This window comes from Macaca fascicularis, chromosome 9 (genome assembly GCF_037993035.2).
Source record: "Macaca fascicularis isolate 582-1 chromosome 9, T2T-MFA8v1.1".
NCBI classification, from domain to species: domain Eukaryota; kingdom Metazoa; phylum Chordata; class Mammalia; order Primates; family Cercopithecidae; genus Macaca; species Macaca fascicularis.
Genome location: NC_088383.1, coordinates 111898581 through 111912474, shown reverse-complemented (window position 1 = coordinate 111912474; position 13894 = coordinate 111898581). Strand labels below are relative to the sequence as shown.

General features: G+C 44.7%; 1 protein-coding gene and 1 non-coding gene across 2 annotated transcripts in view; both read right to left on the bottom strand.

Annotated features, from left to right (window-relative positions):
* The window catches only part of AS3MT (arsenite methyltransferase), a 30267-nt gene extending 20253 nt beyond the window's left edge, over positions 1-10014 (bottom strand). The window contains exons 1-8 of the mRNA XM_005566326.5: positions 9943-10014; positions 9659-9699; positions 9290-9417; positions 6808-6958; positions 6172-6308; positions 4733-4802; positions 1790-1871; positions 287-418 (exon numbers count right to left, since the gene is read on the bottom strand). Of these exons, the coding sequence (XP_005566383.1) occupies positions 287-418; positions 1790-1871; positions 4733-4802; positions 6172-6308; positions 6808-6958; positions 9290-9417; positions 9659-9699; position 9943 (742 nt within the window). The 5' untranslated portion in view covers positions 9944-10014. The remainder of the gene's footprint in view (positions 1-286; positions 419-1789; positions 1872-4732; positions 4803-6171; positions 6309-6807; positions 6959-9289; positions 9418-9658; positions 9700-9942) is intronic.
* A 926-nt stretch (positions 10015-10940) lies between these two features.
* LOC123566942 (U6 spliceosomal RNA) lies at positions 10941-11045 on the bottom strand. The gene has a single exon (XR_006689660.2). It is a non-coding gene; the product is annotated as a U6 spliceosomal RNA (small nuclear RNA).
* Positions 11046-13894: the final 2849 nt, after the last annotated feature.

The window sequence follows — 13894 nt, the reverse complement described above, 5'->3', positions numbered from 1 at the left end:
CTCAGCAGACAAGGAGCAAACACATTATAAAGATGACTTTCTTCTTTGCATGTCATCAATTATCTTTCTGGGCACTTCACTCTATTTACTGAATGACTTCAAAGTGCTTTATTAAATATCAGAATTGGGGGGGGAGTTGGTTACCATTATACAGGAGACAATATAGCTATTTCCAGATAACACAAAGTATCCCTCAATGAGACTCCTCAGAAGTCACTTACTAATTACCACATTTCAATCATTCAAGCTGTAGTTATAATAGTCCCTGCTGTCTGTCATATCTTACCGATAACTCTTTCCAGTTCCTTGTTTTGAATTGTAATGAGATTGGCAGTGACCAAACGTGGAGGGCAGAACCCAATTTTTTGAGCAAGGATGGCAAGTTCCTTCCAGTACAAAGCACCACCCAGACACTCACCTAAAAAACAAAAAGCAAAACAACAACAACAACAAAAACCCACAGACCAACCAACACTTAATACAGTATTAAGGGAATTATTATTCTATATAATTAATTATGACATGGTATCAGTTAAAACATAGATCCTAGCAGTAGAAGCTAACTTGAGCATCCCCCCAAGGTCTAGAAAGCCATGGTTAAAATTGGGTGTCCTCCTGACAGTCTCTGGGAACCATTCTTCAGGAGACTCACTGGTGGATTGGTTCTACCCAGCTGCAAGCATAATATTCATGTATGCAGTAGGCCACATTCTGAAAAGCACTATGTTATGTGAATAAAGTAGTATAAAAAATAATTTGTAGGTCAAGCATGGTGGCTCACACCTGTAATTCCAGCACTTTGGGAGGCAGAGGTGGGCAGATCACAAGGTCAGGTGTTGGAGACCAGCCTGGCCAACACTGTGAAACCCCATCTCTACTAAAAATACAAAAATTAACTGGGCATGGTGGCAGGCACCTGTAATCCCAGCTACTCGCGAGGCTGAGGCAGGAGAATCACTTGAACCCGGGAAGTGGAGGTTGCAGAGAGCCAAGATTGCCCCCTGCACTCCAACCTGGGTGACAGAGCGAGACTCCATCTCAAAAAAAAAAAAAAAAAAAAAGAGGTTATCACTGGGTTATATGATTATAAGTAATTTTTTTAAAGAGATAGGGTATTACTATGACACCCAGGCTGTACCTGAACTCCTAGGCTCAAGCAGTCCTCCTGACTCAGCCTCCCAAGTATCTGGGGTTACAGGTGTGTGTCACTGTGTCCAGCTTAGTAATTTTTTCTTTTTTTCTTTTTTTTGCATTTTCCAACTTATTAACAGTACCTATTTATTATTACATAGTAAGAATAAAGTTAATATTATTTTAAGAATAAGAACTTTTAATTTCATAGACTGATGAAAAGCATGCATTTATCTCAACTTCCAGAGACTATTAAAATGATAATAAAGGAATAAAGAACACAATAATGATGAGAACATAAGGGGACTAAGAGGGCACTAGCTCGGGAACAATTGTCTTCATTTCCAAACTGGAGTTTTCAAAGTATTTTTCCCATTCTTTATCCCATTTAATCTTCATAACAGCCCTATAAGGCAGATTGTATTATTATTTACATTTTACAATTTGGAAAATGATAACTCAAAGAGATGAATTAAACTATCCAAAGCCCTATCATTTTTGAATGGCAGAGGAAGAATGGAACCTTGGCCTCATAGCCTAACCCCATGTCATAAAGCCTGATCTCATGTCATAAAGCCTCATCCTGGCTATTAGCAGAAAGGAGTTCTGCACATGAACAACCATCTGCCTTAATACCAAACTAAACAAAATCACCTACCCCATAAAACTTTGTGTGTCCTGATTTCTTCTGGCAGTTCAAGGCTCGTATAGACGTCACTGAAATATAACTCCCCACCATGCTGAAACAGAGCCATATTAGTCCAAACAAGATTAATGATTACATTGATCCTAGATAACAAAGGAAGGAATAGGGGAACAAAATCAAATTTAAAAACCAATAGCAATGTTTAAGCTGACGCTTTGTGAACAAATAACAGCTGCCTCTTTAGTTATAATCAATAGTCAAGTGCCAAGGTTTTTTCCTCCCAGTGGCTTATCCAACAGGTAATAAAATCACATTCTAAGACTGTCTCCTAAAAAAAGATTTTCAGATTACTTAAATTTAAATTTTTAGCCAATCTGAACCAAAAGCAGTCCCAGGTCATTGTAGAACTAACAGAGGGTATAATCAGTATTCATAATCTTTTATCTCTTAAGAATAGTATAACTTTGCCAGGTATGATGGCTCAGGCCTCTAATCCCAGTGACTCAGGAGGCTGAAGTGGGAAGATTGCTGGAGGACAGCAGTTTGAGACTAGCCTTGGCAACATTGGCAACACAGCAAGACCATCTCTCCAATATAGAAATTTAAAAATTAGCCGGGCATGGGGGCATGTGCCTGGAGTCCCAGCTACTCAAGAGGATTGTTTGAGCCCAGGAGTAAGAGGGTACAGTGAGCTATGATAGTGATACTGCACTCCAGCCTGGGTGACAGCAAGACCCCATTTCTATTAAAAAATATAACTTTTTGTAATGTTGTTATTTACTTTTATAACAACACATTATATCTTTAAAATATTATCCTTAAAATGTAAGGCAAATGAGTGATCAGGAACTTAACATTTTATTTAGCTAATTTCAAAAACCTGGAAACCTGGAGATCTATATTCTTTTTTTTTTTTTTTCGAGACGGAGTCTCTCGCTCAGTCGCCCAGGCTGGAGTGCAGTGGCGCGATCTCGGCTCACTGCAAGCTCCGCCTCCCGGGTTTACGCCATTCTCCTGCCTCAGCCTCTGAAGTAGCTGGGACTACAGGTGCCCGCCACCACGCCCAGCTAATTTTCTTGTATTTTTAGTAGAGACGGGGTTTCACCGTCTTAGCCAGGATGGTCTCGATCTCCTGACCTCGTGATCCGCCCGCCTCAGCCTCCCAAAGTGCTGGGATTACAGGCGTGAGCCACCGCGCCCGGCCTTTTTTTTTTTTTTTTTTGAGACAGAGTCTCGCTTAGTCGCCCAGGCTGGAGTGCAATGGCGCGATCTCGGCTCACTGCAAGCTCCGCCTCCGGGGTTTACGCCATTCTCCTGCCTCAGCCTCCCGAGTAGCTGGGACTACAGGCGCCCGCCGCCTCGCCCGGCTAATTTTTTGCATTTTTAGTAGAGACGGGGTTTCACCGTGTTAGCCAGGATGGTCTCGATCTCCTGACCTCGTGATCCGCCCGCCTCGGCCTCCCAAAGTGCTGGGATTACAGGCGTGAGCCACCGCGCCCGGCCTGGAGATCTATATTCTACAATAGTGTTTCTACCTTTTATAAGTACATTTTTGGTGGAGATAAGTGAACTGGCATGTAAAATGACATACTAACAAAGACATCACTAAATCATTAAATCATTTCTATACAGATACTTGTATTTAAGTTCTATGACAGCTTTGTAAACCAAAAATCTCAAAACCATGTTGTTAATTTAAAAAAATTCTTTGGCTGGGTGCAGCAGCTCATGCCTATAATCCCAGCACTCATGACCAAGGTGGATCATGAGGTCAGGAGTTCGAGACCAGCCTGGCCAATATGGTGAAACCTTGTCTCTACTAAAAGTACAAAAATTAGCTGGGCATGGTGGCACATGCCTGTAGTCCGAGCTACTAGGGAGGCTGAGGCAGAAGAATTGTTTGAACCCAGGAGGCGGAGGTTGCAGAGAGCTGAAATCCTGCCACTGCACTCCAGCCTGGGCAACAGAGTGAGACTCCGTCTCAAAAAAAAAAAAAAAATTTTTTTTAGAGGCAGGGGTCTCGCTATATTGCCCAAGCTGGACACAAACTCCAGAGCTCAAGCAATCCTCTTGCCTCAGCATCCAAGTAGCTGGGAGTACAGGCATGTACCACCCACCCAGCTAAAATCTTTTTTTTTTTTTTGAGATGGAGTCTCGCTCTGTCTCCCAGGCTGGAGTGCAGTGGTGAGATCCCGGCTCATTGCAACCTCTGCCTCATGGGTTCAAGTGATTCTCCTACCTCAGCCTCTCAAGGAGCTGGGATTACAGGTACACACCACCACACCCAGCTAATTTTTGCATTTTTAGTAGAGACAGGGTTTCTCCATGTTGGCCAGGCTGGTCTTGAACTCCTGACCTCAGGTGATCTGCCCGCCTCAGCCTCCCACAGAGCTGGGATTATAAGTGTGAGCTACCACGCCTGGCTGAATCTTTCATCTTCTATCATGAAGATACACATCTCATGATACAATGAAGGCTGTGGAGCTCCTGCAAGCTTTCCTTTTAGAAAGTAGTTAATGTAAAATTCATCTTCTGTAACTTCCCAAAGATCTGAAATCATGACAGATAAGAAATCAGAAACCCTGAGAAACACTGTACGTGCTAGAAGAGAGTGTATTCAAAGCAATCATTAGCAGTCAGTGCAAAGGTTCCTATAGCTCCACAGATGCTCTTCTACGATCATGTACAGCAGCAAATAGGAGAGACAGTCAAGAAAGCAAATACCTTAACACATTCAGTGACAACTGTCACCTCGGATTTACTACCTTTTGCAACCTGAGAGGGAAAGTAATCCATATCCGGGGTATTCCTGCCCCTTCCCCCTTTTGCCACCCCTTTTTCATTTAATGGATAAATTAAGAGAGTTGGAGCTCTTAGTTCAAGGGGGAACAAACAAGACTGAACCCATCAGCTCTCACTGATGTTCAAAGATAATTTTCTCACCCTCCTCCTCACCTTCAGCACCCGATATGCCTCCTGAAGCACTTGTTGTTTATCAGGCACAAGGTTAATAACACAGTTTGATCTAAAAGAGAACAGATGAAGTGTCGAGAAAATCTTCACAATACTCAGAGATCTGCAAATCCTTTCAGACTCTAAAGGTGGCTCCCACCTTTCTGTCAAAGCTACCCCATTCTTACTGCCTCCCTCTTCTCTTTCTAATGCCTTCAACTAAGCTTTTCCCCAAGATCAGAGACAGAGTGTTTAAAATCTCAATAAATTGTTAGCAAGTTTGAATGTGCAGAAAAAAAATATCAGGCATGATTCTTACTTGTTTCTGTCCTGATGTTCATCAGGCAACAAGATGAACCCTCGGACCAGATGCCTACCACACAAGGCATTTCTTTCTTTCTTTCTTTTTTTTTTTTTTCCTGAGATGACGTTTCATTCCTGTTGCCCAGGCTGGAGTGCAATGATGCAATCTTGGCTCATTGCAACCTCTGCCTCCTGGGTTCAAGTGATTCTCCTGCCTCAGCCTCCCAAATAGCTGGGATTACAGGCATGTGCCACCACACCCAGCTAATTTTTGTATTTTTAGTAGAGACGGGGTTTCGCCATGTTGGCCAAGCTGGTCTCGAATTCCTGACATCGTGATCCACCTGCCTCAGCCTCCCAAAGTGCTGGGATTACAGGCATGAGCCACCACGCCCGGCCGGCACGAGGCATTTCTTATGCCCCATGTAAACAGGCTACGTTCCTCAAAGGCAGCTGTCACTTGGGCATGATTTGGCAATAACAACTTGAGGGAAAAAAGGAAATAGAATCCTATAATTTACCATGGAATATAATGAAAGATGCAGGTCAGCATGTATTGTAGGAGCCAACTTAGTGGTCCTGCTGGTCTTTTGGGTTCATTGGTTTTTGGTTAAGTTTCAAGTAAGTTCTCTCCTGGTCTAGTGTGTTCTGCTGCTGGTGAGTTCCAGCAGCTCAAACCAGCTCTCTCCCATTAGTAAGCCATGCTAAGTTTAGTCTAACACCCTAAATGAGAGTCAATTCAGCAAACAGTAATAGTGACATCTGTGTGTTCAAAAGGAAATGAGTGCTGGGCGCAGTGGCTAACACCTGTAATCCCAGCACTTTGGGAGGCTGAAGCAGGTGGATCACCTGAGGTCAGGAGTTTGAGACCAGCCTGGCCAACATGGTGAAACCCTGTCTATACTAAAAGAAGATTTAAAAAATTAGCTGGGTGTGGTAGCGTGTGCCTGTAATCCCAGCTACTTGGGAGGCTGAGACACGAGAATCAGTTGAACCCGGGAGGCAGAGGTTACAGTGAGCTGAGATTGGGCCACTGCACTCCAGCCTGGGTGACAGAGCGAGAGTCCATCTCAAAAAATAATTAATAATAATAATAAAGAAAATGGGCTATAATCATAATAGTAAGAATATAGACCTACACAACAATATCATAGCTCTCATTCTTGATTCCAGCCTCTCCCAATTTCTCAATGTAGCCATGAATAAAAGTCACATTAGATGCCTGGAAGCCATATTTTTCCATGTGATAGTCAAGATACTTTTCAGCCACTTCCACCTAAAGTAAGAAAAATATAGTTTTGATAACATTTTGAAAAAAATACACGACTTTTTCCTAAAAATTTCCTGTCACTAACACAATGCACTTCCCCTAGATTATTTTGGATAAATATACAAGATTCCTGTGGACACGTAGGATGTACTACAACCTGGGACATAAACTCCCTGCTGCCTGTGCAGTTTGGCTTGAATAAACACCTCATTCAATAACAAAATCTTTCAGGATAGATGGCAGCAAGAAGGGAAAGATCAAAGTCCGCTCTGTCATCACAATATTCATATCAGAACAAACCACCGACTTTTGTGTTTGCCCAGAAGAGCCCTTAATTCTTTAAGTTATCAGTTTCCAAGACAGGAAGCACTAGTGGCACAAATGAGCATTGCTAACTAGAGGCTTTCTTAAATTATCCTTGAAGAGCCACGAAGAAAAAAACTTTATTTCTCAAAGAACACTTTTGAGAATCTTTTCCTCTTTGTCTTCCAAATCATTGCCTCACCTGGCCTTTGGTCATGTCTATTCCAGTCACATGTCCCTTTTCACCAACCAGCTGGCTAAGTACGTAGCAATCTCTGCCACCTCCACTACCCAGATCCAAAATCCAGCAGTTTTCTAGATGCTCGGGGATCACCAGACCACAGCCATAATACCTGGGAAATGGAAAACACATATTTTTTCCCTGGAGACTGGAAGACATTGAAACCACTAAATCGTATACACACTTCCCTCCCTCCCTCCCTCCCTCCTTCCCTCCCTCCTTTCTTGCATCATTCACTCATACTTCTGATGTTTAGTCTCCACTGAACTGGACACCCATGACGGCTGGGACTGTATCTGCTTTACCAAGCCATCTAAAATAATGTGTTCAGGTGGGGCGCAGTGGCTCACGCCTGTAATCCCAGCACTTTGGGAGGTCGAGGTGGGCGGATCGCTTGACGCAAGGAGTTGGAGACCAGCCTGGCCAACGTAGTGAAGCCCTGTCTCTACTAAAAATACGAAAACATCAGCTGGGCATGATAGCAGGTACCCGTAATCCCAGCTCCTCGGGAGGCTGAGGCAGGAGAATGGCTTGAATCCAGGAGGTGGAGGTTGCAGTGAGCCGAGATTGTGCCACCGCACTCCAGCCTAAGAGACAGAGTGAGACTCCGTCTCAAAAAATAAATAAGTAAAATAAAATAATGTGTTGAATAAATACATTTAGTCATTAGCTGAGCTTCTAATTCAGGCCCAGGACTGCTAGTTATTGAGGAAAAAAATGTAAGGTTTCTGTCCCATAGGTTTGTTTTTTGTTTTTTGTTTTTACTTTTTACTTTTTCTTTTCTTTTTTTTGAGATGGAGTCTCGCCCTGCCGGCCAGGCTGGAGTGCAGTGGCGCCATCTCAGCTCACTGCAAGGTCCGCCTCCCGAGTAGCTGGGACTACTGGCGCGCCTGCCGCCATGCTCGGCTAATTTTTTTTTTTTTTTTTTTGAGACGGAGTCTTGCTCTGTCGCCCAGGCTGGAGTGCAGTGGTGCGATCTCAGCTCACTGCAAGCTCCGCCATTCTCCTGCCTCAGCCTCCCCAGCAGCTGGGACTACAGGAGCATGCTGCCACGCCCGGATAATTTTTTTGTATTTTTAGTAGAGACGGGGTTTCACTGTGTTAGCCAGGATGGTCTCAATCTCCTGACCTCGTGATCTGCCCGTCTCGGCCTCCCAAAGTGCTGGGATTACAGGCGGTTGCCACCGCGCCAAGCCAATTTTTTGTATTTTTAGTAGAGACGGAGTTTCGCCATTTTAGCCAGGATGGTCTCGATCTCCTGACCCCGTGATCTGCCCGCCTTGGACTCCCAAAGTGCTGGGATTACAGACGTAAGACACCGCCTCCGCCCTCGATCTTTTTTTTTTTTTTTTTTTTTTTTTGGAGACTGAGTTTTGCTCTGCTGCCCAGGCTGGAGTGCAGTGGCACAACCTCCACTCACTGAGACCTCCGCCTTCTGCGTTCAAGTGATTCTCCTCCCTCAGCCTCCCAAGTAGCTGGGACTACAAGCGTGCGCCACCACACCCAGCTAATTTTTGTATTTTTAGTAGAGACGGGGTTTCACTATGTTGGCCAGAATGGTCTTGAACTTCTGACCTCAAGTGATCTACCTGCCTTGGCCTCCCAAAGTGCTGGGATGACAGACGTGAGCCACAGCCTCCCGCCCCGTAGGTGTATTTAAGAGGCGAGGTAAAACATTGTACACAGAAAACACTTCCCATGATTTACGGACAGACCGAGTGACAGTGCTGTGGCAGTTTGGGGAAGAGGCCGCTCAAAGATTAGAGAAGGCTCCATGCAGTAGGTGGGACAGCAGGGTGGTGCTGGATGGGCAGGGTTTGGAAGGAGAAAGAAGAGAGAAGGCTTTCCAAATTGGTGACTGCCCGCTGGACAGGAGTGCTGATGGAGTGAGGAAGGGAAGTTTCAGAAGGGCCAAGGTTGATTAGGGAGGGCCGAACTGCGCATATCTTGAATGGCAGATCCAGTGAGTGTGACTATTCTCTGAGCTTGGGTAGGGACTATGGAGTGTTCACATTGGAGCTGCTGCTTCTTTTTTTTCTTTTTTTTTTTCTTTTTTTCTTTTTTTCTTTTTTTTTTTTTTTTTTTGGCAATGTTTTAAAAGTATGCATTTATTTTAGAGATGTATCTGACTGTGTTGACCAGGCTGGAGTGCAGTGGCTATTCACATCCTGGATCACACACTGCAGCCTGTAACTTCTGGACTCACGCGATCCTCTGCCTCAGCCTCCCAAGCACTTGGGACTACAGGCTCACCGGCGCACCCAGATTCATCGGAGGTTCTTAGAGCAGTAAGATGATGGGTGCTGAGATTTAGGATTTTTACAATAGACAAAGCAAGCTGATGGGTTGGTGGCTACGGGTTAACTCCCTAGTGACCTGCATCATTATCTTTTGGGAAAACTGCAGTTTGGGGTCTTCCTGGGGACAGCACGGGACACTCTACCTTAGGGCTACTTCTTCATGTACATTTTGCAAGGCTTCCCGGATGTGCTTGGGGACCGGCCTGGCTGTGGTGACACAGGCGTTGGTCTGGAGGTCTGCCGATTTCTTCAGCACCTGCCCGTAGTAGGTCTGACCCAGCGTCCCACAGTGGAGTGAGGAATAGGGAAGAACAAAAAGAACTGTGACTGCAGCGCGAGGGCTCCATCACCACCTCCACCTCCACTTGGCGGACCTCAGTTCCCTGCAAAGGTCCAAGCCTAGACCCTGCCCTACTCCGACTCTAGGAGTCCGGGAGGACAGGGCGCGGGCCAGGCCAGACTTCCATTAGCCTAGGCTCCACTTGGGCCATTCCAGGCCCTACAGCTCTCACCTGCACGTCCTTCCGGATCTCAGCGTCGTGGGGGGCAGCCACTGTCGGGAGGGAGAAAGTTAGTTGAAAGGAAGAGGGTGCTGAGGGACGGGCAAGAGGGAGGGAGCCAGTAAAGGGCAGGCAGCGGGCCGAGGGGTGCGGGGAGGACCAAAGTCTCGAGACACAGCTCGGGGAAGGCGCTCGCGTTCCCGCCTTGCGGGGGCCCAGTGAAGGCGCTGGGGGCCTGCCTTGGGGCTGGGGGCCTGCCTTGGGGCTGGGGCGGGGCGCCGAGGGCGCGCACTCACTGTCTCCTCGGCCTGCGACTCGATACAGCGGGCTCCCGCAGCCAGCTCCAGCGCCGAGGCCCCGCCCAGGCTGGCAGGCTTGCTCCGCCCGCGCACCCAGCTCCAGCCCCTCGCTCCGGCGCCCACCGCCTGACCCGCAGTCCCACAGTCATCCGCGTTGCGCTACAGGCTTTCCAACCAAGGGGTCGGTATCAGCATCCCCCTTGTTCGCTCCACTGTGATTTTCACGGATAAATCTCTTACTCTGATTTAAATGAACACTCACCTATATAATGATCTTTCCCCCTTTTTTGGGAATGGAATCATCTTTTTTCGATCTGTTTTTTTAAAGTCAGGTTTATTGAGATATAATTCACATTCTGTAAAATCCATCTTTCTTCAGTGTGCAGTTCTGTGAACTCTGACAAACGTATATACATCACCGTAACGGAGACCCAAACAGCTTTGGCCCGCAAGTTTCTTCGTGCCTCTTTGAAGTAAATTCCCTCTTCCCACCCCCAGCTCCTGGGCAACCACAGATGTTTTCCCTCCCTATAGTTCTGCCTTTTCTAGAATGTCACATAGATGGAACCATTACAGTATGTAGCTGTTCCCAGTTTATTTTGAGTTGTATTTAGGAAAGCAGCTTTGCTAAATTTATTTTTACCTATAGTAATTTTTGGTCAATTCACATGTATTTTCTAGGTATTGTTACTTCATCTTGCAGAATTTTTTTTTTTTTTTTAATTTTTAAATTTTTTGAGATGGTCTGTCACCCAGGCTCAACCTCCCAGCTCAAGGGATCCTCCTGCCTCAGCCTCTCAAGTACCTTGGATTACAGGCGTGCACCACCACACCTGGTTAATTTTTGTATTTTTTTGTAGAGACGGGATTTCACCATGTTGTCCAGGCTGGTCTCCAACTCCTGGGTTCAAGCGATCCGCCTGCCTTGGCCTCCCAAAGTGTCTGAATTACAGGCATGAGCCACAGTGCCAGGCCCGAAAGTATTTTTTGTTTTTTCCTATATGGAATGCTTCACGAATTTGCATGTCATCCTTGCGCAGGGGCCATGCAAATCTTCTCTATCATTCCAACTGTAATATATGTGCTGCCAAAGCGAGCACCCGGAAGTATTTTTAAATTATTTATTTTTACTTCCACAATTATACGCGTATATCTTACATCCTTTTGTGGTTGTGACAAGCATTTCTCTCTCTTTTTATAAATTAAAAAAATTTTTTGAGACAGGGTCTCACTCTGTGGCCCAGGCTTAGCATCACTGCACAATTATCTCTGGATCCTTCAACTCTAGCTTCAAACCATCCTCTCTCCTCAGCCTCCCCAGTAGCTGGGACTACAGGTGCAAGCCACCATGCCCAGCTTGTAACGATCATTTCTATTCATTAGGACAGTAAGGAAACAGGGAGATCCAAGTGAAAGGATATTTAAATGGAATAAGTGGACTCCTTTATTCACTTTTCAGTCTCAACTGCCAATAATACAAATATCTGGTTGATATCCAGCTAGTAAATTTTCATCTTCCCTGATGTCAATTAGCTGTTACAAATTAATAGAAAGGTGGTATCTTTTATATTTTTAACAAATTAACCCCACGGAAATAATCCTTGTTGGAATATTTCTACAGGTTGGAATATTTCCAACTAGTATGTGTATAAAACTTAGTGTTTTTATAAGTATCAGTTTTTGGGCAATCATAGAATGGTGAAAATGCTCCTAAATATTAGTTTTCAAAATATTCTCTTCATAAAATGAGTTTCTTTAGAAAAACAGTTACCTTCTCATAGTTAAAACGATATCTTTATCTTAAAACGGCAGATTAGTGAGAGGTCAAGGAAACGGCTCTATCATTTTTCTCTTGTGCTTGTTTTGTTATCTTTAATTTATGGATTACTTGCAAGAATCATTTGACAATCCTTTTTTTTTTTTTTTTTTTTTTGAGAGGGAGTTTCACTCTTGTTGCCCAGGCTGCAGGGCAATGGCGCAATCTCGGCTCACTGCAACCTCTGCCTCCCCAGTTCAAGCGATTCTCCTGCCTCAGCCTCCCAAGTAGCTGGGATTACAGGAATGCACCACCATGCCTGGCTAATGTTTTGGTATTTTTAGTAAACACGGGGTTTCACCATGTTGGTCAGGCTGGTCTTGAACTCCTGACCTCAGGTGATCCGCCTGCTTCTGCCTCCTAAAGTGCTGGGATTACAGGCGTGAGCCACCACGCCTGGCCAACAATCCTTAAATCTACCTACTCACACACAGATAAACTGCAATGAAACAAACCACTGTCAAGTTAAATTGAGTTATTCTCACTTTTCCTTCATGGTGTCTGGTGTGGGGGCTAATCTTGGATCAGACTGTGACCATCAATCATTCTGATTGGTCAGTGCCTCACCACAGGTTTTGTGAGTTAGTTGTTTTACTATCACCCCTGCTAAATGACAGGAATGCTATATAACTGTATACTGGGTAGAACAAATTAGGACTCTCACATGAAGTCGTATTTTAAATATTGGCAAAAGCTTTTTTTTTCTTTTTTTTTTTTTTGAGACGGAGTCTCGCTCTGTCGCCCAGGCTGGAGTACAATGGCGTGATCTCGGCTCACTGCAAGCTCCGCCTCCCGGGTTCACGCCATTCTCCTGCCTCAGCCTGCCGAGTAGCTGGGACTGCAGGCACCCGCCACAACGCCCGCATAATTTTTTGCATTTTTAGTAGAGACGGGGTTTCACCGTGTTACCCAGGACAGTCTGGATCTCCAGACCTCGTGATCCGCCCGCCTTGGCCTCCCAAAGTGCTAGGATTACAGGCATGAGTCACTGCACCCAGCCTCACAAAAGCTAATTTTTTTAAGATAAAAAATTAACATACATAGAAATTTTCTTCCTTACCCTTCAATGGAGGCCTGTGCACACCGTCACACATTCTATCTTGGAAGCTACTGGCGTGACAATTCCAGGATGATCCAGAAAGGCAGATTTTTGTTAATTACAGAGAACTATCTTTCAAGAAGTGGAGATTTCCAAAAGGATCAGCACCCCTAAGTAAAGGATTCCCCAAATAATGTAAGCAGAAGCCAGATGAATGACTGGATGATGGCTCACCTGAGATGCAGAAGCAGGGGCAAATGGATTGGATTCAGCTACTTCCAAGATCCGTTCCTTTTTTATTATTACTATTTTTTTGAGACGGAGTCTCGCACTGTGACCCAAGCTGGAGTGCAGTGGCACGATCTCAGCTTACTACAAGCTCCCCTCCCAGGTTCACGCCATTCTCCTGCCTCAGCCTCCCGAGTAGCTAGGCCTACAGGTGCCTGCCACTATGCCCAGCTAATTTTTTTTTTTTTTTGTATTTTTAGTAGAGATGGGGCTTCACCGTGTTAGCCAGGGTAGTCTCGATCTCCTGACCTCGTGATCTGTCCGCCTCAGCCTCCCAAAGTGCTGGGATTACAGGCATGAGCCACCACACCCAGCCATAGATATTTTCCCTTTCTAAGAGCTCTTTAGTATTATGTTGAAGACTAGTAATGACAGGGGGCACCCGTTTCTATGCATAAGGAAACCAGCAGGTAACAGAGAGCTAGACTAGTAGTCAAAAGACCTGCCATCAAGCTCAGTGACCTTGGGTAAGTCATTTCATCTTCCTGGCTGTGTTTGTTTCATCTGTAAAACATGGGACCAGAATTTAAGAACTTTTAAGGCCCCATACAGTTCTAATATTCTGGGGTTATATGACTCTTCTTCATCAAATATTATGTTGGGTTTTAAAACATACCCTTTTAAAAAATTCTTTTTGTTTAGTTTTTTTTGAAATAGAAAGTGTATTTTAAATGCCTTTTTGGTATATATTATAGTGATAAAAGATTTTATTACTTATTAACGTAATGTGTTTTGTAACTATTACATCAACTTTGAAGTTCTGGAGTTACATGAGCAATTATTCAAAATATTTCTCTATTCAGTTT